The 27,535-nt window shown below is 39.6% G+C and overlaps 1 protein-coding gene and 1 long non-coding RNA gene across 2 annotated transcripts; one reads left to right on the forward strand and one right to left on the reverse strand.

Moving 5' to 3' along the window:
• The first annotated feature begins 1,133 nt into the window (after positions 1-1,133).
• LOC121733437 lies at positions 1,134-17,966 on the forward strand. The gene is made up of 3 exons (XR_006036558.1): positions 1,134-1,272; positions 5,125-5,127; positions 17,956-17,966. It is a non-coding gene; the product is annotated as an uncharacterized LOC121733437 (long non-coding RNA).
• On the reverse strand, positions 3,994-26,838 carry LOC121733419 (ubiquitin carboxyl-terminal hydrolase 5). The gene is made up of 18 exons (XM_042123674.1): positions 26,636-26,838; positions 24,456-24,581; positions 23,372-23,557; positions 20,013-20,119; positions 19,208-19,373; positions 18,156-18,323; positions 17,473-17,634; positions 15,194-15,297; positions 14,047-14,230; positions 13,329-13,522; positions 12,779-12,901; positions 10,758-10,872; positions 9,988-10,101; positions 9,357-9,504; positions 7,958-8,164; positions 7,605-7,714; positions 4,075-4,280; positions 3,994-4,022 (listed from the first exon to the last, which is right to left on the reverse strand). The coding sequence occupies exons 1-17, from the start codon at positions 26,738-26,740 to the stop codon at positions 4,218-4,220; spliced, it is 2,382 nt and encodes a 793-aa protein (XP_041979608.1). The 5' UTR covers positions 26,741-26,838; the 3' UTR covers positions 3,994-4,022; positions 4,075-4,217.
• Between the last annotated feature and the right edge of the window lie 697 nt (positions 26,839-27,535).

Raw genomic sequence — 27,535 nt, forward strand, 5'->3', positions numbered from 1 at the left:
CAAACTTATAACACCCCTCTTTTTTGTCGGGGGTTAAAAAATATGTTAGAGCCCCCGCAGACTGCACACTTTCTATTGGCCGCTAATTTGGTTTGGCTCATGATCAGTATGAAGCTTTATGGAAGTGCGCATTTAATACAACGATACCATAGTAAAAGGAGGGGAAGTAAGTAATCTTCATACAAAGGCATCGCGCGCGGCTTGTATGTGTGCGCCATAGTATCAACTCATGCCATCGCCACGTACGGCACACAACAAAATCTCGGCCAGTTTTATTAGGCTGGTACCGCCGAGATTTTGTTGTGTGCCGTACGTGGCGACGCATTGATACTATGGCGCACACATACAAGCCGCGCGCGGTGCCTTTGTATGAAGATAACTTACTTCCCCTCCTTTTATACTATGACGATACCGAGTCGGCCGATAATTAAGTTTGATGAGCTATAGTAGGGATTACCAATCTATTTCAGCCTGCGGCGCGGCGCAGTTACACATCACAATATTTTGTGCGCCCTACTCTACCTAGCCAAATACAAAAAGATACATAAATAAACACCTTGAACGATTATAGGTTATGCAGGTAAATAGTAATAAACAAATATTTTATTATCTACCGGCTTTAAATAATTAATATCTAACATAATATTTGTGGTTTTGGATAGTAATGGAGGATGGACTCACGGCGCGGCGCCCCTCTTGCCTTTCCACCGTGGCGCACTCTTTGGGAACCCCTGGGGTATAAGATTGCCTTCAAACTTAACTATCGGCAAACTGCGGCCGATCCTTCCACGCGTGCACACGACGCCGATCGTTTGGTCGGCCGACTCAGCAGAAATACGAATCGTATAAAATGTTCCATTCAAAAATCTATCGCTATGAATGGAATCGTGCGAGAACAATCAGCTGGCTGTTGGCTGCGCACTCACCACCAACCGAACTGTTTAGTTGGCGTAGTGTGCGCGCTAACAACCCAACCCTACCAAACTATCGACCGATAGCAAGTTTGCAGTCTGCGGGGGCTCTGGTATTGGTGTTAGTATTGAATTTGGTTCAAAAGTTATTTTAAATTCTTAGGCTCAATAATCCTATCTCGTCTAGAAAGAGTATTATTTGTTGGTGTTGCGCACTATTTAGTAAACAAATATATCCAATTCGTCTAATATAATATACAACTATTATATTTTGTTATTGCGTAATATTTGAACTTGTAATTAATTTACAAAATACAATAAACAAAATAAATAGAAACTTATTGGGTTGATGTGAACAGAGGTTAAATTTAATTGCAAATATAATAATAATTTTGAAAAGTTAGTTCAATGTTAGTCTAATGTTAGTCGTGACTGTTGGCTGGGTTTTAAGATATCGCGACCAAATTATGAATCAACTTCTGAGTGGCACGTAACACGTTTATTAGGGAGATCGCAGACGACAGACTTTTTGTGCGATCGAGTCTGCGATCTCCCTTATTGTCACCTATAGTTGGTGCGTTTTAAGATGATATGGGTGACACTTCTCATATTCCTTGCTACGGGTTTTTTTAACAAGAAAACAAAAAAATCAAAATGTAATAAATTATATTCCATCTACAAAACAAATGTTTCCTATAATAATTGTAAACGAATAAAAATGAAAAGTTGCTAAATGTAACTTATTAATATAAAATTATAAATATTAACTGTGAAAACAGGAGTAAAAAATATTGTTACGAAAATATTTGAAAAATGTCAGATGCATGAAACGGAACTTATGCCAATAGAGATTGACACAGTTGAATCGAAATCAAATCGATAAAAAGGGCGGCCATTTTAAATCGCCGGCGCCACTCTGAAACGTCAGTACGAAATCGATAATTTCGATTGCAATTCCTTTACGAAGTGATTCGATATTTTTAAATTATCGATTAATTTTTTTAGGTAACTTTCATCTTAAAACGCACCAACTATAGAAAGTTTTTTTAGGTAAAATACGACAAAGTGACTAATTTTTTAATATTTCGATCGCGGATTCTTGGGAATCTATTGTTATAATGTTGTCGCGTTCACCGGTGAGCTTATGGGGGTTGATAGGTTAAACCAGAAACGTTTATTTCCTTTCATCCATCTTTTTTGACTAAACTGCTGATCGCTATAGTCTGCGACCAGACTATAGCGGTCTATACCTAAAGCAGGCCATATACGCAAGGGTGTACCTAACAGGTTTGCCTGAACAGGTTAACTATTCAGGTAAGCCGAAGCGTTTATGTTCCAGAACTGTGCAGGTTTAGTCCACAAAGTTAATATACCTAGCGGAATAGAGAAACAAAGGCCTGAGCAGGTGAGATGTCACTATCAGTAACACTGCGTGGTAAAAAGAGACGTGTGATAACATTACAGCAGCAATATTTTTTGACGTCCAGTCGGCACGTGCCGCACGTTGACAATTTAATCTCATTGAAATCATGTTCAATCATGCTTGTGTAAGTGTATACGTTTTACGTACAGACGAAACCAATATTTTTACACACAGACGAAACCAATTGCGGTTTCATTTGACAGCTCGAGATTGTTGCCCTATTCCGCTAGGTATATTAACTTTATGGTTTAGTCTCAATTTCGCCTGACAAGTGACAGGCGTAACTGCATAGGCAAACCTGTCTACACCCTTGCGCTTATGGTCTGGTCTGCTTAGCATTTCCCCTGTTCACATCCCCAACATTCGCTATAACCACTACACTAGCGCCACAAAAAACCTTTTCTTTGGTAGCCCGAAGGCATACGCAATATTACAAATAAATTGAAGTAGCAAAACAATATATTATCGCACGTTTACGTCTATTGGCGAGTAACGACACGGCTGTTAAACCGTTTCCAATTATTTCGATCTGAATGTAAACAAAGAATTAAAACTCGAGCTCAGCGTGTCAAAAAGTGTAGACGCCGAATAAAATATTTTTTAATCATAAAAACTCATTCAAATTACAAAATGATGCCAGGTGCCTTACTCCTGAAACTATCGATTTCGATTTCAACGATTTTTGACACTTTAGACATCTAAAATAGCGCTTTTTTAGATTTCTAAAGTGTCAAAAACCGTTGAAATCAAAATCGATATCAGTTTCGGGAGTAGGCACCCTGGATTATAATATTTGAAGTTTACAAACTTTGTTCAATAAGTAGCAAAAAAAAAACATCGTTCGATCGTTATTACTATTTATTTTCTTTGGAAAACTAACACTCGTTTAGAAAATTTATTCAGTTCAGCGTCTACATTTTCTTTACGATGTATCACGTGTAAATACGATCTAAATAAATAAATATTCATTTAGACAAAAATGCATTGAAATAGATACTCTATTTCTACCCCTACTAAAAACCATTTACATAATGGATATTATGCTACACGATGTCCTTGTCTATCAAGCGTCTTTTCTATCTTATCAGATAACGACATAACATTGTTTAGTATCCATTTTGTAACGTTATAATCAAAATGACGAGATCGGGCACATAATTTCATACTTTTTACATTATACAGGGTGTAACAAAACAGAAAACTAAATCATAATACTTTAGGGTGTGTATGTGTCTTTTATATAGGTTGTAACAGAACTAACTGAGGCGCTTTGCAGACGACGGGGCAGGGCGGGCCGGTCAATTTCGCCGCGTACGCCCGTCGATGTCTGCGGCTGCCCGCGCCGCGTACACAAAGCACACGCCGTCTGCGTTACTGCATACAAACTGGTTTGTGTGATCCACGGCGGGCAGCCGCGGACATGCGCCGCCAGCGCCCGCCGGGCACCAGCGGCGCGGTCTTTTTGCCCGCCATGTGCGTTGGTCATATAGGATTCCCTTTGTGCGAAACTGACCGGCCCACCCCGCCCCGTCATCTGCAAAGCGCCTCACAGTACGTGTTCCTCGTAGAGAGTTCTCTGTGAAAGTAGCAGCGCTGAAAGAGCCATTTTTTGTGATTTGTATGGGCATCCGCCATAAAAAAAATATGTACCACTTTCACAGTCAACTCTATTTAAGAGACACATACAACTCTATTTAAGAGACAGATGCTAAAAATAAATCCATTCTTATTCTTATACACATTCTAAAGTATTATCACTTACTTTTGTTACATGAATATGAAGTTTTGTGCTTCGCCTTTTGGACTGTAGTTTTAGTGTGCTAGCGTAGCCGCAGACATTTTGGTCGTGAGCTCACTATGGCCGGCGTAAACTCTGGCGCGTATCACAGCCTCTCGTATAGATACAGGTAGCCGAGATCCTTTGGCGGGTTTTCTGAGAGAGCCACCTGAAACAGTGAATAATGAAAATGAAATAAATCTTACTATTTCTTTATCGGTTAAACATTAACACTTTTAGAACGTCTACACGAGGCCAACCACCGCACCGGTTCGGAAACTAACCCGGCCAGAAGAACCGGCGTAAGAGACTCGCAAATAAGTAATATGTTATTGAAGACGTTATAGTTTGTGCGTTTTAAGATGATATGGGTGACACTTCTCATATTCCTTGCTACGGGTTTTTTTTACAAGAAAACAAAAAAAAATCTAAATGTAATAAATTATATTGTAATTGTAAAAAATAGATGGAATCCTATAATCCTATAATTGTAAATGAATAAAAATGAAAAGTTGCTAAATGCTAACTTATTAATATAAAATTATAAATTTTAACTGTGAAAATTATTGTTACGAAAATATTTGAAAAATGTCAGATGCATGAAATGGAACTTATGCCAATAGAGATTGACACTGTTGAATCGAAATCAAATCGATAAAAAGGGCGGCCATTTTAAATCGCCGGCGCCACTCTGAAACGTCAGTACGAAATCGATAATTTCGATTGCAATTCCTTTACGAAGTGATTCGATATTTTTAAATTATCGATTAATTTTCTTAGGTAACTTCCCTACTATTGTCAATTATAATGTGTCAGTTGTCACCCATATCATCTTAAAACGCACAAACTATAGTGGATGAAGCAGGTAAGTTAAACAGTTAAAAAATGTCGTTTTTTGAGGCTTTAGGGCTACGAATAAATAAAACTAAGGAAACATAACTCCCATACTTTAACAGTTTTAAATTAGGATCCTTTTCGAACACTAAAATATGACAATTCAGATTTTCGCCAAGGCAGTGTTCCCAACTTAGGGGTTTTCCCCCCAGATTTAGGGGTTAAATAAGTGAGATGGGATTTTTTTAGGGGTCTAAAATTTTTAGGGGTATTTTCAGGGATTTTTATACTTTTTAATATTTTTAAATTGTTGATATTAATATTAATTATTTCTTGACCTAGCGACTTCTAGCGATGTCGCTAGAAGTCGCTAGCGAATGTCGCTATTACGTAATTCTATGACCACTCTGTGGTGACTGGCGGCAATACTGATGGTCCGATTTACATTAAATCGTAATGATGTCACTTGTGCAACATTTAATCTAACAAATAAAATGTTGAATTTATTCAATAATAAGATGTACGACTTCAAAACATCTGAATCTTCAGATGAAGATGAAATATTTAACTAAAATTAGCCCAATCCGTTCAGCCGTTTTCGAGTTTTAGCGTTACTAATATAATTGAAAATCCATTTTTATATATATACAGATTTTAGGGGGAAAACAGAAAAATTAAGGTGATTTTAGGGGTTTTTGACACCAATTTAGGGATAAATATTTTTGAGAGGTGGTAACACTGCGCCAAGGTCGTATCCCAGGTAACGTATCATAATAATGCGCGCCGGACGACAGCCTGCGCGGTTATTGTCATTGTCATAGTTATAAAACAAATAATTGTCAAAAGCGGATAGTATTATGCAGTATACACCAAGCACATATCTACTATCACGAAGAAACGAGCACGTAATTATTATTTTAAAATCAAATATTTTCCTCTGATTCTTAAGACATCGACAATAATTATAATTTAAGTGTATTAAATTATGAACAAACCTTGTACGACTCGGGCGAATCTAAAACTGTCCGAGCACCTAGAGAAAACGTTTTCAGATTACAAAAATCTATGTGCTAAATTATTACAGAATTGAAATTAAAAACTTACGTAAATTTTGTACTTATAACTCACAATTAATATAATATTTTAATAACAGTGTTTTTGTCGATTGAACGTAATTTATTACATTATGTTTTTTTTGTTTTGTTGTAAAAAAAATCCGTAACAAGAAACATGAGAATACCCATATCATCTTATAACGTATTTAGTATAATGTCAGCCAAATCCTAAAATTTCGTTTATGATTAAATTGTTACATCTTGCATAACACTGTCCATGGCGACTTTGTAAAAATTTTGTAATTATATATTTTTTTTATTATTGCACTTTTAGAATAACATGTAAATTTAATAAGACAAACACAAAGAGACCAGCTTAATTTTACGCAAATACCCTAGCATCCAACTTAAATAAACCATCTTTTTTGGGTCGACAAAAATACAAGAAATTTAAGCATAATTTTAAACAATAGGGATGATGACAAGGTCAAAGATTAGCGAATTTTGTTAATAAAATAAACAAATCACGGTAAAAAATAAGTGTTCCCAAAATTTCAGCTTGATAGCATTTGTATTTTTTTCGTTATGCGCCTTTAAAGTTGGATATTCAAGTCGATTTTTTTTCAGTTAAATTTATTAATATTTGTATACAATTCGATAACTAATGTAATTAAAAGCAACTTTTGTTATGAAACCACTTTCATAAACGCAATATTTAATATACCTGTCGAACAAAGTTGTCTCCCGATGCGTACAAACTACGAAAGACTGACGTCAGTCTTTCGTAGCACTTTGTATGGAGCGTTTCGGGCAGGTCTTTTTTATGGGATATTTGAATTGTCATATCTTGGTTAATTTTTAAGCTATCAGAGTCATTCTTTCAACGATGTTTCTACTTTTTAAGTGTCCTTCAATTACCGATAAAAAAAAATTGTGATCATGCCTATTCACTTACAGATGAAAGGTTATTCCTGTATTAAAAGTCGTATCTGTATGACTTCTACACCATTTCACAGGGCATTTAGGCATTTTAACAACAAAAATATTGTAAAAAGCTACGTAAAAACTACGTAAAAAGTAAGTAAACAAACCTATGTAAACAAATTGTAAAATGAGTTTGACAAAATTGTCATGTCAACCTGGTTAAATGTCACTCGAGTATATATACACGAAAAATGTGTACCGAACACATTTTTGACGGAGTTACTCTTCCTTAGTTTTTATTATTCGTAGCTTTAGGGCCTGGAAAATGATTTGAAAAAAAAAATGTGTCAAAAAATCACTTTGACACCCTGTATTTTTAACGAGATTGTGAAATATTAATAATTGGCCAAGTGCGAGTCGGACTCGCGCACGGAGAGTTCCGTACCAATCAGTAGCAAAAATAGGCAATTTTAATTTTTTGTTAAAAATAATTTTATTATCAATTATTAAAGTACTAATACCATTAAGTATTTTGTGAATATTTCAAGTGCGTAGCCATTATTCAAATAGAGCAAAAAATGCCAAAAAAATCAAGTTTGTTGTATGACTTATGAGTAACAGGGTCCCGTTTTTATCCTTTGGGTACGGAACCCCAAAAACCTAAAAAATGATGTTCTTACCTTGTTGTCGTTGAATATCACCCAGCGACCTTCGTGCAGCACGTGGCACACGTAGTGACCGACCGTCGACGACGTGCCCATGTGAGAGATGAACGCTATCAGCTTGTACTCTGTAAAGCGAATAATTTTATTATTCTATAACTAGATGGGCCGATGAACTTCGTGTCACTTCAAACATGAGCCTTCCTTGGACTTCCACGAATATTATAATAATTAGCCAGATTCAGCCGTTCTCGAGTTTTAGCGAGACTAACTCTCCCGTCCGGTTGAATATCTATGTCGCCGGCCGTGGCGGTGAGCGCCGCATGCGCCTGCGCCATCGTGAGACCTATGGACAATGTCACTGTACTCACTCTCTGGCCCATCCCTGCAGCCCATCGTCCTATCTGGTTTGGGCTGGTCGGGCTCCAGCTCCCCCGCGCGGCTGAATATCCAGTCGAGCGCGCGCGGCACGTCGCCGGCCGTGGCGGTAAGCGCCGCCCGCGCCTGCGCCATCGTGAAGCCCATGGACATGATCTGCGCCGCGCTCGCCTCGTCCACCGCCGCTGTCGCGCCCGCCTCTGTAACATTCGTGTTGTAAACATTTATTAATATTCTCTTTTACTCTTGTCTATAGTTTGTGCGTTTTAAGATGATATGGGTGACACATTATAATTGACAATAGTAGGGAAGTTGCCTAAGAAAATTAATCGATAATTTAAAAATATCGAATCACTTCGTAAAGGAATTGCAATCGAAATTATCGATTTCGTACTGACGTTTCAGAGTGGTGCCGGCGATTTAAAATGGCCGCCGTTTTTATCGATTTGATTTCGATTCAACAGTGTCAATATCTATTGGCATAAGATCCATTTCATGCATCTGACATTTTTCAAATATTTTCGTAATAATTTTCACAGTTAAAATTTATAATTTTATATTAATAAGTTAGCATTTAGCAACTTTTCATTTTTATTCATTTACAATTATAGGAAACATTTGTTGTTGTAGATGGAATATAATTACATTTTGATTTTTTTTGTTTTCTTGTAAAAAAACCCGTAGAAAGGAATATGAGAAGTGTCACCCATATCATCTTAAAACGCACAAACTATAATTAGCATGCACTCGTCAGAAGCTATACACAGGTATCTCTAGAATCTAGATCAGTCTATCCCAAAGTGGGCGATAATGCCCATTTGTGGGCGCTGAAGCTCTAAAGGGGTGCGGTGTGGGTCCCAGAAAAAAAATGGGGACGTTGTGTAGAGGCTTGTGGGGTAATTTATTTCATCAGGAGGCATTTTAAATTGAAATAATGGGGGCACTAATACATAATTTGTTCAGAAAGTGGGCAGTAGACAAAATAAGTTTGGGAACCCCTGATCTAGATGAGCGCCAAGATATCCGATCTCCTCGAAAATAATACATTAATTCGTTTGTAAAAAAATCAGGTTTTTAGGGTTCCGTACCCAAAGGGTAAAAACGGGACCCTATAACTCTCTCGCTGTTTCTTTGCTGTCACACAGCTGTCTCATTGCTGTAGCACAGATGTCTCATTGCTGTCGAACAGCTGTCCCATTGCTGTCGCACAGCTGTCTCATTGCTGTAGCACAGCTGTCACATTGCTGTAGCACAGATGTCTCATTTCTGTCGAACATCTGTCTCATTGCTGTCGCACAGCTGTCTCATTGCTGCCGCACAGCTGTATCATTGCTGTCAAACAGCTGTCGCACAGCTGGCTCGTTGCTGTCGCACGGTACATCCTGCGGTTACCTGGTGCCGTGCCGGGCGGCGTGAAGGCATGGTCGAAGTCCCAGTCGCCGACGTGCTCCATCAGCCACTCGGACGCGGCCTCCATGCCGCCGTTGTTGGTGTAGTACAGCGCCTTCTTGCACGACTCCACCGGGAAACCCATGTCCATCTGGAATGGGAAGATCACACATGAGAATGCTTTACAACGTACACACCTCCGTGGTCCAGTGGTTGTAGAGCGTGGCTCTTGACTCGCAGGTCGTGGGCTCGATTCCCGCGTTGGAAACGTGTTATTTCCAAGTTTGGTTAGGACTCAGGTTAGGACAATGCAGGCTGATCACCTGATTGTCCAACAAGTAAGATGATCCATATTTCATGAGTCGTATGGGCATGTAAAAAGTCGGTCTTACGCCTGATCTCTCACCAGTCGTGTCGGTCGTCCGTCCCACTGGGTTATGAGAGTAAAGGAATAGTGAGTGCTCTTGTGTACTGCGCACACACTTGGGCACTATAAAATTACTCCTGCGTAACTGGCCTGGTTTCAAACTGGCCACCGTCCCCGAAACCTGTGTGGGAGAATGGGAGTACACACCTCAACATAGATGTGAGAACATGGTAAAGTATACTATACACTCTGTGAGTCTGTACATACCAGCTGTGCTAAGAGCGTTTCATCGTACACGGGCTTGGGCGCGCTGGGCGAGTCCTCCGGTAGCAGCGTCTCGTCTGGCTGCGGCCCGCGACCCCGCAGGCAGCTTAGGTCCACCTGTAATGCGTTTATATTCAACCCTGTCGCAGACACTTTATTATCGTTGGCGAGACAAAGAGGTAATATAATTGTCTCTTGGCGACACTGATGGGTTAGCTTTATTCTCTCTTGGCGACACCAATGGGAACAATCGACGCATTTGTACAAATGCTACCAGTAGTGCGTTCTATTAGTAGCATTTGTATAAAATATGCGTCGATTCATTCCATTCTTCCGATAGCTGTTGGGCCAGGAAATGGGCAGCGGGAGAACGTAAATAGCTTTATCCACACTGTGCCTTTTTCTGTTCGTCAAGGGCATGCGTTATAGCGCAGTCAACAGCGATCGTGAGGCATGCCCGCGAGTCATGCTCGCTGACCGTATCCAAAACAGACAGACACTTTGGAACAATATTATGTATCATGTGTTTACAACCTTTTTTATGAGGCGACCCACTCGGTTCTCGGCATGAAAAAATATTTCGCGACCCCCTTTGCTTTATGAAGTAAACCTATGTTTGAAAATACATGCTTTTGTTGAATTTTTTTTTACTTATTTATCAATCTTTAAAAATTTTAATCTGGACACCACCCTAAAGAAGCTTTGCGACCCCCCACGAGGGTCCCACGACCCACAGGTTGAGAAACACTGATGTATAGTAATGTATTACATACCTCCCACGGCATATCAACCGAGACGTCAAGTTTGGCGGGAGTCCAGTCCTCTTTGATGGTGAATTTTTTCAGTTGTATCAGCAGGTAATCGGGAAAAGTCGCCAACCGTGTGATCCTGTGAGAGGTGTTCATTGAAATATTATAGCCCGTATAAATAGTACTCAAGATGCATCTCGGTTCGGCTCTGTGATTGGTCCAAATTTTGACAGCCAACCAATCACAGAGCCTGAACCGTGTCTTGAGACCAAGATGCATTTTGAGTACTGACCAAAAATACGGGCTTAAGTAACGATAATATGACATCACACATATCAATAGGGAATATTACCCAAAGATCGGAGCAGATGGCTCTACTAGTACCATCAGAGAAGTTGATTCATAAGCAGTTGGAGGGCCTACGTAATTTTGTCGAGTTATGTCAAACCCATCCGATATACCACAGCTATAGATGGGCGGGTGGGTAAAAATCGGGTAGGTAAAAATTGGTAAAAATGGGTGGAATAGGTAAAAATTAAAAAATACCCATTCTTACCGGGTATAAATTAAAAATACCGGGTAAATATTGATGAGTCTTTAAATATATGTAAAACATTACTTTATTGGCTAAACCCTTAATATTGCGATTTACTATGTAAAATTTTGAGTTATAAAACTCAAAATTTTAATTTAATATTAAAAATAACATGCAACAGATAAAAAAAGGCACAATAAATAAAAAAAATAATCATTATTATTATTATTCATCTAAAATAAAGAACACATAACAATCATTATTATTATAATTTTTACAACTCTTGTCGTGCACGATTTATGTATTATTATTTATTATGTACTTAACATTTTTTTAATCGCTACATACAAGATTTAGAATGTAAATAATAACAAAAATATATAGTATGTGAATATTTACTATAGCAATGATTTTGAATTTCGCTTCCAAGTAATAATCTAGATAATAGTACAGGTAAAAAATAAAATTTACGCATACTCGTGCATACATATAATAATATCTAGTCTTCATAATTTAATTAAAAAAAGAACTTAATCAAATCAATAATTACTGTGTATTTAAGTTGTATAGGACACCACTTGAATCCACCAATCACGAGTAGTGTATTTCGTTTCCTCAACATCGACTACGTAAGCAATGGCCGCTCGTGATTGTCGGCGTATTTAGCGTAAACGCCATTTTTAACAGTCATTTTTATTTATCAGGAGGGTCACATTATCTGTTTTAGCTAATATTTTAGAGATATAAACTGATTTTAATTTATACCCGGTATAAAATGAAAATGGGTGGGTAAAAATAGGTATAAAAGGGTATTTACCCGAGCCTCGGGTTTTTACCGGGTAAATGCCCATCTCTAACCACAGCTAACATTGAATCGACTAAAGGCACCCACACATAATACACATAACGAATTCGCATCGCATCGCAAATATGACATTACGATGCGATGCGAATTTGCAGTTTCGTGTGGGGGCCCATAATCCGACCAATAGGGATGATGACAAGGTCAAAGATTAGCGAAATTTGTTAATAAAATAAAGAAATCACGGTAAAAAATAAGTGTTCCCAAAATTTCAGCTTGATAGCATTTATATTTTTTTTGTTATACGCCTTCAAAGTTGGATAATCAAGTCGATTTTTTTTTCAATTATATTTCTTAATATTTGTATACCATTCGATAACTTATGCAATTAAAAGAAACTTTTGTCATAAACGCAATATTTAATAAATCTATCGAACAAAGCTCTCTCCCGATGCGTACAAACTACGAAAGATTGACGTCAGTCTTTCGTAGCACTTTGTATGGAGCGTTTCGGGCAGGTCTATTTTATGAGATGTTTGAATTGTCATATCTTGGTGAATTTTTTAGCTATGAAAGTCATTCTTTCAGCGATGTTTCTATTTTTTAAGCGTTGTTCAATTACCAATAAGAAAAAAAAAATAGTCATCAAGCCTATTGACACAGGTCCGGCAACTGGGTAAGAATCAACTTCTTCCATGGTACACTCACTTCCGTGCGGTGACCTTCTTGTTGAGCGCCGTGCTGTAGAACTGCTCGACCGCCTCCTCCTTCATGAAGCTGTCGAGGCACGCCTGGAACGGTATGTGCGGCCGCACCAGCTCGCCCGGCTCCCTGGAATATTACAACATCAAATATATCCATACTAGTATAATAAAGTGTGTTTGTCTGTGGTGGCGTTCGGCGCGCGTCGTGTACCGCACCGCGCCCGCCACACGCCCCTCCCCCTTGTCCCGGGGTAGCTACTCACAGGCGCTGGTCCACGCGGCGGCGACGGGCACGGGCAAGGGGAGCTCGGCGCGTGTCGCGTACTGCACCGCACCCGACTCGCCCGTCACACGCCCGTCCCCCTTGTCCCGGGCTAGCTACTCACAGGCACTGGTCCACGCGGCGCTGCTCGTACGCGCGCACGGCGTCCGCGTTGGTGGAGGCGGCGACGGGCACAGGCAGGGGGCGGTGGCGCTCGGCCCGCGTCGTGTACCGCACCGCGCCCGACTCGCCCCCACACACCCCTCCTCCTTGTCCCGGGGTAGCTACTTACAGGCGCTGGTCCACGCGGCGCTGCTCGTACGCGCGCACGGCGTCCGCGTTGGTGGCGGCGGCGACGGGCACGGGCAGGGGGAGGTGGCGCTCGGCGCGCGTCGTGTACCGCACCGCGCCCGACTCGCACGCCACGCGCTCCTCAACCGCAAACCGGAGACACTCCGCCGGGTCGCGCGAGTGACGGCTGTGACGCTGGAAAATCAATTATTATTGTATAGATGATACATGAGTCGACGCGGTATTTTTTTTATAACAACGTGAAACGGCCTATTACGCAATGGCCGTAGCGTATTGACTTTTGTCGAAAGATTGTGAACTGTAATATTATATAGATTGCAATTTAACGCATTATACGGTTCGCAAACTTTCGGCAGTTTACAATCTCATGAGATAGGTGGTAATCTAAGTGTCCAAACTCACCATATCTGTCCCTTATGTAGGGAACACTGTATTCACCTATAAGGCTGACATTAACACTGAGTGTTAAAAGCCTCTGTAAAATAAAAAGATTAAAAAGAACCTCACCTCACCATGCCATAGTTACGCGGCCGAAGTTCTGCATGATTACGTCAGCAATGTCAAACGCATACAATGTAACGCGACGTAATTTCGCCATAATCATGCGGAACTTCGGCCGCGTTTTTTCGGCCTAGTGTGTAACTAACGATGTTTATAATCTTACGTTGACGTTTACACCCTGTATTTCATCTACCCACCTCCAGCAAGGTGAGCAGATGCAGGTAGAACTCGTGGGCGTCTTGCTGCCGCTTGCTCATAAACTCCGGATGCCCTTTGCCGACGAGTTGGCGGTACATGTGGGGGGAAATCCCCGGCTGAGAGCCCCCGCTCTCCCCGGGGATGGAGTAGCGACCCGACACCAGCCCCACGCCGAGTTTAGCCCTGGATGAAAAAAAAATACTTATTATTGCATTGTCATTGGGTAAATACGTATGCAAAGTTTCGAATTATGCAATTAGACCACTGGAGATAAGTAAAAATCGTGCTCAAAGATTCCGTTACTTACAGCTCAAGACAATAAAAGCGTGTTAAAACAGTATGTTCCGAATTTAGTAACAAATCAATTTAAATATGTCGCAGTCATCTAGTTGAAGGAGTTCATTGAATGACTATAGTTTGTGCGTTTTAAGATGATATGCGTGACACATTATAATTGACAATAGTAGGGAAGTTACCTAACAAAAATTAATCGATAATTTAAAAATATCGAATCACTTCGTAAAGGAATCGCAATCGAAATTATCGACTTCGTACTGACATTTCAGTGGTGCCGGCTATTTAAGATGGCCGCCCTTTTTTATCGATTTAATTTCGATTCAACAGAGTCAATCTCTATTGACATAAGTTCCGTTTCATACATCTGAAAATTTTCAAATGTTTTCGAAACAATAATTTTTTACAGTTAATATTTATAATTTTATATTAATAAGTTAGCATTTAGCAACTTTTCGTTTTTATTCATTTACAATTATAGGAAACATTTGTTTTTGTAGATGGAATATAATTTATTACATTTAGATTTTTTTGTTTTCTTGTTAAAAAAACCCGTAGCAAGGAATATGAGAACTGTCATCTTAAAACGCACAAACTATAAAGAACAACTCAAGTTATTGAATTTACGTTATATAGTAAAGTTACTAGCTGTTCCGGTGAACTTCGTGTCACTTTAAAACCTTCCCTGGACTTCTACGAATATTTTAAGACTAAAATTAGCCCAATTCGTTCAGCCGTTTTCGAGTTTTAGCGTTACTAACACAATTGAAAATCCATTTTTAAATAGGATATACCCGACTTTATAATGTTTAGTTTGGTGAACATGACTTTACAACAAAAAGTTAATCTTACGTCTGAACATTGAAGTCGTTGACGGGGTCTTCTGGAAACGTCGCGAATATCTCCGGCGCGCCCTCCACGTAGCGACGGATAAAGTCCGGTATCCGAAACAGAACCTGAAGTACAAATTATGAACATATTAATAAACTAGCTGTTGCCCGCGACTTCGTCCGCGGCAATATAATAACAGACTATTATATTGCCGCGGACGAAGTCGCGGGCAACAGCATGTAGTAAAAAACAATTCTTTCTATATTACAAACAGACACTCCAATTTTATTTATATGTATGTATAGATAGTACAGAATCGGTCGATTACCTATTTTATTATTAAGTATTTATGTATAAACCACTAGCGACCCGCCCCGGCTTCGCACGGGCAAAAAATATATAGCCTATGTCACTCACTGAAAAAATGATTAAAATCGATTCAGTAGTTTTTAATCTATACTAATATTATAAAGAGGTAAACTTTGTTTGTTTACTCATAGATCTTCTACTACTACTCGACTAGGAGCTGACGACCAAATCAGTCATGTAGCTTCAGCTGTGTTAAAACTCCGTTAGCTACTTCCCTGAACAACCCTTTCTGATAATCTGCGTGCTGGCAGGCCGTGGGCGCTGGGTGTGGGAGTGGTGGGGGCTATCAGTAACACAGCCTGGTAGAAGGAGACGCGTGATACGAGGTGGCAGAACTCTTTTTTCATCTGTTTGACAGTCAGTCGGCACTCAGCAATCAGCACTTATCGGCACGTTTGGCAATTAGAGCTCTCAGAAATATGTATGTAGTTATACGAGGGCTGCTATTTATGTATCCGGAATTAAAAAAAGAAACAAACATATATCATTTAATATGGTTTTATTGCTTTTCAAAATATTCGCCGCGATGATCGACACACTTTTGCATACGCTGGAACCAATTTTCATAGCACTTTTTCCATTCTGATTGAGGTATCTCCAAAACGTGCATTTTGAACGCATCAACAGCCTCTTCGCGGCTCGAAAAACGTTGACCACGTAATTTGTTCTTCGCGTATGGAAATAAAAAGAAATCGTTAGGTGCCAAATCAGGGCTGTACGGCGGATGACCAGTCAATTCGATCTTTCGACCCTCCAAAAACTGAGTTGTTTCAGCTGAGGTGTGACAGCTAGCATTGTCGTGATGTAAATTGTAATATGATTCTGCGTTGTCGGTTGTCCTTTCTTATTTCTTCAAAGACTTCTGGTAAACAAATGGTCGTATACCATTCAGAATTAACCGTTTTACGATTCTCTAATGGCACTGTAGCCACATGTCCATTAATTCCAAGAAAACAGGCGACCATTTGCTTCAAAGTACTTTTTGCACGAGTAACTTTTGTTGGTTTCGGTTCATCTTGGAACACCCACACCGTTGACTGTTGTTTAGTTTCGGGGTCATATGCATAGATCCAAGATTCATCACCTGTGTAGATATTATAAACGGCTTTTGACGTACCACGGTTGTATTTTTTTATCATTTTTTTGCACCAATCGACACGAGCCCGTTTTTGATCGATTGTCAAGTTGTGCGGAATCCAACGCGAACATATTTTTTTTACAGCCAAATGTTCGTGCAATATCTTATGTATGCTCGTCATACTTATGCCTAAGGACGCCTCTATCTCGCGATATGTAACATGACGATCACGCATTATTAGTTCCCGCACAGCACCTATATTTTGTGGGACAACAGCTGTTTTTGGGCGACCTTCTTTATTTTCATCCGTGAGCATAGACCGCCCACGATTAAACTCACTGTACCAGTGATAAACAGTGGTTTTTGATGGTGCTTCATCTCCAAAAGTTGCGGTGAGTTGAATAAAGCACTGTTGTTGATTTAGCCCACGCCGAAAATCGTAGTAAATCATTGCACGAAAATGTTCACGCGTTAAATCCATGGCTAATGAAGACACGCAATTTTCAAAATGACGCCACAATGGAAAAATAATTGACAGTCACATGAAACAAAATGTATTCTTCAACCAAAGAGTTCTATTTTCAAATGTTGTAATTACTTTTTAAATATTGTTCTTGTAAGTGGCCAGTTCCGGATACATAAATAGCAGCCCTCGTATCACTAACACACGTAAACATATTTATACACATAGAATATGTAAATAAATTTTTGTTTCGTTTGACAGCTCGGGATTGTTTTGCTAACGCTACTTCATTAGCAAACTGTCATTTTCGATTTACTTCGACAGGGTTCCATCCTATTCTGATCGCGCGCGGATTATAGTAGTAAGTGTTTTTACTTTATAATCCTGTACCTGTACAACGCTGTTGATGTAACACGAGTTGCCTAGATTGTTGAGTCCGGTGAGTGAGGGACCATGCAGAGGTCTGAGCTCGCTGCTCGACTCCTGCAGGGTGTTCCATTCCCCTGTCTTCTTATTTAACTCCAACTCCAGTTCCACCATAGATTTTTCAGTCTGAAATAAAGAAATGATTTATAGCTTTTATTCAGAACAAGAATACATTTATTTTATATACATTTCAAAATGAAATTTTATTCGGTAGCGCAATCTCTGTATCTGTGTGCCTCTTGGCAAAGGCCTCCTCCAACAGCAGTAGGAAATAAAGGATCATATATATAAAATAATAGATTTACTCTGTCAATCTGTCACAAGTGTCCAAAATAAGTTGTTCCGGAAGGATGTTCTCATTCTTTCCTGTCTCTCAAAGAATCTCCATACTAAATTTTAGGTTAATTAGTTAAGCCATTTGGGCTTGAAGAAGTAACAAACAGACAGACACAATTTCGCATTTAAAATATTAGTAGGGATTCTATAGAAAGAAACCCTATGTTTGTCATGATGAAAATACATGTGGATTATGGAGCAGTACTATGTGGTTTAAGTAGTGCAGTCGTTGCAGTCACTTCGCCGCCGCCGGCGTTATAGTGCCCAGCTTAACGGCGCCCGGTCTGATACATCTGGAGTGTGCGGCGTACCTTCTGCAGCTGCCGCACGTTGATGCCGAAGTGCTGGAGGTGGGCGGCGAGGTGCGGGTCCTCGACCATGTCGTCCTCCGCGTACGAGTACACGTCGCCGGCGCCCTCCGCTGTGATAGTGCCCAGCTTCACGGCCAACGGGTACCCCGTCTCGCGGTAGTGTTGCACCTGGAAATTAACCGAACTAATTGTTGACCGTGTGGCGGTACCCACAATTAGCGCCACATCACACATGACGACCTCTGTGGCTCAGTGGTGAGCGCGTTGGTAGCTCGAGCCGGGGGTCGCGGGTTCGAATCCCGCCGACGGAACAAAAAGGGTTTGGATGTGTATTAAATATGTGTATGATATAATAAAAATATTAAATATATGTATAGTATAAAAGTATTAAATATATTTCCGTTGTCAGAGTACCTGTAACACAAGTCCTTTAGGTACTTAGCACGGGGCCAGACGAACGTGGTGTAAAGCGTCCATAGATATTATTATTCTTGCATCGCGCTTTCGAAGTTTTCTAAGCGCGTCGGTATAAGTCTATACGACAGCTGAAATGTATCATGTCGGGGTCACCAATGTGGGATATATGGAGGCCACAAAGGAAGATCTTCCGACCGAGCGAGGTGTTATGCTCGGTCAGGCCGGAGCCCACGTGATACATTCCAGCTGTCGTATATATACGTGATGTGGCGGTACCCACAACCGTTCGGATATTTAAAAATCCAGATAATCGATTGTATTAAAAAAAGCGGCCTCGGTGCATATTATTAAGAATAATGAATTCGCTAGTCATTCAATCAAATAGCATAATATTCAACCAGATGACTGCGTCATTTAAGGAGTAAGCACACTGAGACGGGCCGGGTGCCGGGGCTCAGCGTGCCGGGGCTCATCGCAAAAATCCGCCTTCATACAATTTATATGGAAGCGGAAATCCGCTGCGCCCGGACACAGTGTGCGATACGCGCATCCGGTTCCATATAAATTGTATGGAGGCGGATTTTTGCGATGAGTCCCAGCACGGCCCGTCTCAGTGTGCTCACTCCTTTACTCACCGCGTGGTCGTTGCCACCGGATCCGTCGAAGAACCGTCGGCCGCACAGAATGATGCCGTCCGTCAGGTTGAGCCACAGGTTGTTGGTCAGATCGCACTTGGCGCACTTCCAACCGGTCGGCGGCACGCGCACTCCGTTGTCTAGCTGCTTCAAGTCTAACGCGTGACTGAAAAAAATTACAATTTAGGTTGGGTTGTACCAACTAACTTTAACTATAGCAAAATGTCAAATCTCTGGTTAAAGTCAATAATGGACGCCATATTTGACGATAACTGTAATCTCACAATTTCGCTCGGTTAAAGTTAAATTTGACACAAGGCTCACAGTGTTGCCATAACAAATTATTTTTTCCTGTCAATTTGTATGAATATAATTAATTTTTTGTATAAAAATCAATTTGTATAAATTAATGGGGTTGAGAATACTCTCAACCCCATTCACATAAGTAACATACATCTGTCAAATTCTGTGCTCATTGTTAACCTTAACTTAGACCACAACTGTAACTATAACCACGTCTGTGGTGCAAGCCACCCTTAAACTACAAGGTGTAACAAAAGTGAGTGATAATCATTTGGGATGTGTATGTTTTCTGTAATAGAGTTCATTGTGAAAGTAGCAGAGCTAAAAGACTAAATATTTTTTGTGATTTTTATGGGCAAATTTATGACGTCGCGTTGGGGCAAACGAACATAGGGCGGCGGAAATAAAGTGACCTACTCTCAGAAAAAAAAACACCTAATTTTTAATCTGCTTTTAGTGTGTCTAGTCGCGTAATAAGAGGCTATTACACTAAACAACTCACACAGATATTTCCCGTTTCTCGCCGTCCCAAGTGCCCTCCATGGCTGCCATCTCCGCCATCTTGAAAGGCGACTCCGCATCTATCACAGCTTGCACTGATTTCTTTACCTGAAATAGGTTTTTATTTGTGACGTCACACTAGGGAGGGGGGGGGGGGGGTCTCACCAATGTGACCATATGTGACAAGGGGGATGGGGGTCTAAATATCATGAAAATGACATACTAATTTATGGATGGTCCCTTGGGGGCCTTCCGTAAAGTATGTCACACCAAAAGGGGGGTAGGGGTTCGACAAAGTGTGACATGGTGTGGCAAGGAGTCCTAAGTCGTAAGTTTTGTGACATCACATTTAAAATTTATTAAATTGAATAGCGAAATTTAAATGATTGAGGTTAAAAAATTTTAATTTAAATTCATCAAAAATTTACGTGATGTCATACTATAGAGGGGTGTGGTCTCATAAATGTGACATGTGACAACTGACAAGGGCGGAGGCTGGCGGAGGGGGGTTCTACAAATCACGAAAATCGTGTGACGTTCTTTATGGATGGTCCCTTTTTTTTTTTTTTTTTTTTTTCGACGGGAAATGCATTGACGCATCCCGGGGGAATTGGGGACTCCCCCACGAGTATGTGGGGCTCGCTGCGGCCGTAAGGATGGTAAGTGACCGCAGCCCTACCCACTAAAACCCGTCGGTACTCTTCGTCTTCCCGTTGCCGAGTCGCGAGAACGCGTGAGCTCTACTCCGTGGCTCGACAATCGACCGCCCGCGTATCAATGGCGGGCCCGTCCTCTTTGAAGCACTGTCGCTATGCTTCTGTCACCAAACAGAGCCCTTTTGGGGCTTGCATAGGCGACTCTCTCTGTCCTCGCGATGCGCGAAGAGTACACTGCGCATCGCGACCCTCTCGGGGACTCGGTGCAATGAGTGACGGCATCCCCATACCGCCACCCTGAGCTCCCCCTTTACGGCGGCAAGTTATCATTCCGGATAACACGTCGCCTTGGTCGTCTTCGTCGAAGAGGGTCCAGCGCCCGCCTTTCTCTATCGCGCTCTGCCTCTTCTTTGTTGGAGATCACCTCTTCGGCGAACTTCTCCACGTCCCTCCAGTTTTGCTCACTGCTCAGCATGGCACTTACCAACGCTGGCAGTGATAAGTCCGGTCCGATGGCGGCCGTTAATGCCGCACGTTGTCGTGTCCAAGAGGGACAAGCCGTTAAGGTGTGCGCGGCCGTGTCCCTTTCGTCGTCACAGTGGTGGCACCGCGTCGTCTCCTCCCTTCCGACGATCTCGCACAGGTACCGACCGAAGCAGCCGTGCCCGGTCAGCACCTGTGTGAGGCGGAACGAGAGGGCGCCTTTCTTTCGGTCCACCCACTCTCTGAATACTGGGCGAATAGCCCCTATGAGGTCTACGCTTACACGCGGCTCCAAGAGACGCTCCTCCCACAACTCCAGGGCCCTGTCTCTGGCTTCGTCCCTCCACCGACGTACGGCGTCCGGAAGGGGATTGCTGCCCCTTATGGATGGTCCCTAGTCCATATTTCTATATAAATGCGAAAGTGTGTCTGTCTGTTACCTCTTGGGCGGTTTGGGCGTGACCAAACCGCTGAACCGATTTCACTGAAATTTGGTATGGAGATCAATCAAAAATCAAAATCAAAATTGTTTTATTTCTGAATAAATTAAAAATAAATGTTTTCAGAAAGTCCTACATGATGCCTACTACCGGTTCGGGAACTACCACCAGGTGGCGAGAAGAACCGGCGTAAGAAACTCGCACGGGGCCCACTTTTTTACCAAAAAAAGTGATAAAAAAATTAATCTTTTAAAATAAAGTTTACAATTTTGTAACTAAATATTATATACAATATCCACATACATAATTGTAAGTCCTATAATAATGAAGAAGTAGCCTTGCAAGAAGCCATCCTACTCCCAAGGTGTGCCATCGTTTATGAAATCATTGACCTTATAATAGGCTTTGGCACACAAACGTTCTTTAACTACTTTTTTAAATTTATTAATGGAAAGATTTTAAACGTTTTCTGGGATTTTGTTGTAAAGGCGTATAATAATAATAATAATATTATTATACGCCTTTACAACAAAATCCCAGAAAACGTTCAAAATCTTTCCATTAATAAATTTAAAAAAGGCTACTTCTTCATTATTATAGGACTTACAATTATGTATGTGGATATTGTATATAATATTTAGTTACAAAATTGTAAACTTTATTTTAAAAGATTAATTTTTTTATCACTTTTTTTGGTAAAAAAGTGGGCCCCGTGCGAGTTTCTTACGCCGGTTCTTCTCGCCGTATACATTGACCTTTCAAAGATTTACTGACTTTACTAAGTCTGATCACCGGCATATCTAGCTTGTGCTTATTTCTAGTATTCCTAGAGTGAATGTCACTTTTAACTTTAAATATACTTATATTTTTTCTAACATATATTACATTATCCAAAATGTATTGAGAAGCAACAGTTAGAATACCAATTTCTTTAAATTTATCTCTCAGAGATTCTAAAGCAGACATTTTATAAATAGAACGTATGGCTCGCTTCTGCAGCACAAATATTGTATTAATGTCGGCAGCGTTTCCCCATAAAAGGATTCCATATGACATCATACTATGAAAATAACTAAAATATACTAATCGTGCCGTATCTTCGTCAGAAATTTCCCTAATTTTTCTGACTGCATATGCTGCAGAACTGAGCCTACCTGCAAGATTAACAATGTGAGGACCCCACTGTAATTTACTATCAAGTGTAATACCTAAGAATACAGTGTTGTCTACCAAATTCATCTTCTCATCATTTAATACTACATTGGTTTGGACTTGCCTAACATTGGGCAAAGTAAACTTTATACATTTTGTTTTACTAGAATTTAAAAGTAAGTTATTAACATTAAACCAATGTACTATTTTTGAGAGAGCACTGTTTACCTCGTCGTAGTTCGACTGTTGTCGCTTCACTTTAAGAATAAGTGAAGTGTCATCAGCAAAAAGTACTATCTCATTATTATTATCCTTAACTAGATAAGGTAAGTCATTTATATAGATGAGAAAAAGAAATGGGCCTAATATAGATCCCTGTGGGACACCTAATTCTATTTTGGTTCCTTTGGACCTTTTACTATTTACCTCAACCCTTTGAGTCCTATTTTTAAGGTAAGAAGTCAAAAGGCTGAGATTCATCATTGACTCCCTGTCAAAAACTTGTCATTTTCTATATACCGCGATTGACAATGAAGTGTCAGATGTTGTCGATCGCGGCTTTGTTTGGAAAATGACCACTACCGCCACGTTTCGCCAAGTACAGTATAGTGATAATATAATTTACAAACCACTTCGGGCAGGTTGTCATTGGGCCACGGGAACGTGTGAAAGCCGGGCAGCACGACGACACTGTAGTGGTCCACTATGTCATACTTGGACTTGCCGCAGTCAGGGTCGAATCCACCCTCCACACCGATGGCCAGCCGGGTTATCTTCTTTTCAGGACCATCACCAGTTTTCTCCGCTTCTGGAATCTAATAAAATCCTAAACAATATGATGCAACTAAATACATACTATACTATTAGTCAATACTAATCTATACTATAATATTATAAATGCGAAAGTATCTCTGTATGTCTGTCTGTCTCGTTTTCACGCCAAAACTACTGAACCAATTGTAATGAAATTTTGTACACATATAGTCTAAAGCCTGAGAAAGGACATAGGCTACTTTTTAAGTGGAAAAAAGGGTTGTAAGGGGGTGAAAATGCGTAAATTTGTTCAAATTAAGTTAGTTCCAAAATTCATAATAGATGGCGCCGTGTCGTCTCCTACATCGCACAAGCGCTTATTCAAATGTGTTACTATAAGATGTGGTAAGACATTCTTTTTGCGTTTTTTTGAAGTATTAAGAAGAGTAGATGTTCGACTTCGACCCCACTCCTAAGTTTATAACCCCCTACGCAAAAATAGGGGCGTTATATGTGTGACGTGTCTGTCTGTCTGTAAAGTGTAAACATTGAAGTTTGAAGTAAGCGTACCGCGGAAGCACCTCTGTCGTGGTAGCCTACATGGTTCAACGGGAACTAAGTACCTACTATATAATAATTAAGTTACTCTATGACGGGAACTACCGCGCGCTATATTAGCTGAAGTCCACGAGGACGGAGTCGCGGGCAACAGCTAGTAATATTATAAATGCGAAAGTGTATCTGTCTGTTACCTCTTCAAGCATAAACCGCTGAACCGATATTGCTGAAATTTGGTATGGAGATACTTGAGTCCCGGGAAAGGACATAGGATACTTTTTATACCGGAAAAATGTACAGTTCTCGTGCGAGAAACGTATTTTGGCGCAACGGATTTATGAGTGTTTGTTGTTTATTTTTGTTACATGCTTTTGAGTAAAATTGGTACCAATTTTTACTTACAGGTATTTTCTCTCTGCGTATGTGCAAGAATACAGCATTGCCGGTCTTCTGGTAGTACTGTTCAACATAGTTACGACCGAATCCAAGAAAAGATACCAGGGATACATACAATCCCGTCGCTGATTCCTGTAAAATTAAATTTATTCTTATCTACTGCAGCTTTTGAATAATCGTAATACAAAAACGAGGACCCCCAGGCCAAACTGATTCAGTCCTACACAGAATACAATTCAATAAAAGTTTTCAAATGAGTTTGTAAATGATAAAAAAGGCCCCTATAATTTGCATACTGATAAGTTTTACAGGAAACTTACTATAGGGGTACTTTCATTTTGCACTCAGCGATCGAGCAATTAACATGTGGCGAAATATTGATTTTTATTTGGGTGTCTTTTTAACACTCAGCGGTTTTGTTATTGGCTCATTTAATGTGCGAAAAATTTTGTACAAAAGAAGTAAATATTCTAAAGTGTTGCTGTCTGAAAACATCTTTTTGGCGTCAATCGGTATAGCTTTTGTGATACGAGCAGTTTACTCTAATGAAACTGAAAGTGTACTGATAAATGATATAGATATGACTCGAATGGCGGCTAAGTTTGATGAAGAACATAGAATGAAATGTGGATTCATATCTTTGCTGATCAGCTATGGTCCACTGACAATATCAATGGTGAACAGTTTTTTGAGTCTCATTATAGACAATTATATGCATTATCAATTGATTGTTGACGACGAACAAAAAGAGGAAGACGACAACCCTAGAGATGGGACCCACCATACAATATATCAGACTATATTTGCAAATGTAAAAACACATGGGAATTTGCTAGCTATAATGTTACAATGGATGGTGCCTATTATAATTTTACTGCTGATGATTCCCATCCAAGTGAAGGAAGTATCAGTTAACGAAGCGAGACAACAAGACAATACTTGTATGACTCTATTTGATATGAATCATGTAAAGTGCCTTGAAAAATTTAACATAAACATAACAAGCTTCTTGACGCCTGTGAAATTTTACGAAGGCTACGAAACAAGGAACTCTACGGAACTCAATACAATATTAGAAAATGTGTTGAGTATCATAAAAAATCATAGCAGCAACACAGATTTTTCATACACACCAATAGATTCTTTCAGGAGACCAAAAACAACGGACGGATGCTACAAAATTTGTATCACAGACAATAGGATGGTGATTATTTATATGTTCATACTGGTGTTTATCAGTTACTTTGTGCCTATAATCATATCTACAGTGATTTTAACAAAAATTGGCAGTATGAAAGTGAGCAAGCCACATTAATTAAAAACTCATATTACAAGGAAGTTTTTGTACAATGTTGTATTTTGGAGTCCAGTGATGTTTGACACATTTGTTTCTTTAATTCTATGTGCATATTCCTCTAACAGCATGAAGACAACATTCTTCAATGTGATAGCTAATATATACCAAGCAGTTAGGAACATAATGAACACCAAATATTTTAAAGAAAATTTAGTTGTTCCTGTATAATTTTATATTTATGAAGGTAGAGGTAACTGCAGATTTAACATGATTACAATTCACAATAAAAATTTAAAAATATAAATACAGACAAATTTTAGGGACAATATAATAGATTTTCTTTATTTTGCTGTCACTTTATCTCTTATCCTGAAGAAAGAAATTTACTGTGGTGTCCAATGGCCATGCTAGGTATACCGGTAAGAATTGTTTGGTTAGGTTAAGCTTTTTCTATAGCATCAATAAGGTGAGACAACAATTCTTGCTTATATAAACATATAATTTTTAGAAAATCAAAACTGTATGCCATTAAATTACTATTCTTTCATTGTTATAACCACAACAGCGTTAGTACTAATAAATTCTTCAGAAAAAAGAAGACTATTTTGTATGATGTACCGTACATTATTTTATTTTCCCTCCACTTGTATGAATACCATACTAAATAAAATATTGCCTACTCAGAATTGAATAGCAAAATAATATTTGTAGTATGATGAATAGTATGTACAACTGCAGTAGTAGGAGTTGTTTAAACTTCGATTTAGCGCACTGTGTACGGTACTGAATTATACGGTAATTAATTAGATTAATGCTTGTTTTCCAAGTGTTACTTAACAATAATTATTTCCAGAGGTTATATTGTTTTTGAAATGAAATTGCAACTCACCGGATTGTCAAAGGAGTATACACATTCATCTTTGTAGACCATCTGCTGTGCACCTGGTATCTTAATTTTCGACACATGTGGCGCTAAAATATCTAAAGACGCCATTGCTTCTTGGCCAAATATAAATGAATTATTAGAAATTATATTGTATTTCACTTAAAAATCGTATTTCTCACCATTTACGAATTTGATGCAAAATGCAAATTGACAATCAATCAAAGTTGACAATGCCTTATGCCACAGACAATGACATTTTTTTTAACCGACTTCCAAAAAACGAGGAGGTTATAATTATGTTCGGCTGTGGATATTTTTTTTTTAATTCGTCCCAATCGACAGACAATGACAATTAACTGACAAATAAAATTTTCAAGTCTAAACTTGAAAATAGCGAAATTTAGAGATAAGGCTCGTAAAAATACGTGCCATAGCTCATTAGATCCGGAATGACGTCTAAAAAAATGTATCGGAAGCGTGCTGCGTGTATTAGCACACCAAAAATTGCAAAAGTTATAAACAAATTACGTTGCAAAAAAAGGTACTTATTACGTTTTCTGTTAATAACTCCGAAACTATTAACATTTATGAATTTTAAAAGAAGATTCTTAAAGAGGAGGAAATTTCCATAAAAAAAACTCCCGACTCTCGGAATTTTATGAGCTATTATTTATAATTTTAATTTAACGCTGAAAATAGGCCTCCGCGCGACACAATCGGCGGTTTGAAACTTAAGTTTGAAACCGGGTAGATCATGCGTAGATAGTTGTTTTATATGCCAAAAAATTAAAGGTCAAACCCTCAGAACATCTATAATCTGTGATCAAACCAAAAGCGTTTCATTTTTCATTTCAACTGCGCATGCGCGGCTTTTTTCGCAGTTTGACAACTGACTGTCAACTT

Source organism: Aricia agestis, chromosome 13 (genome assembly GCF_905147365.1).
Source record: "Aricia agestis chromosome 13, ilAriAges1.1, whole genome shotgun sequence".
Taxonomy (NCBI): domain Eukaryota; kingdom Metazoa; phylum Arthropoda; class Insecta; order Lepidoptera; family Lycaenidae; genus Aricia; species Aricia agestis.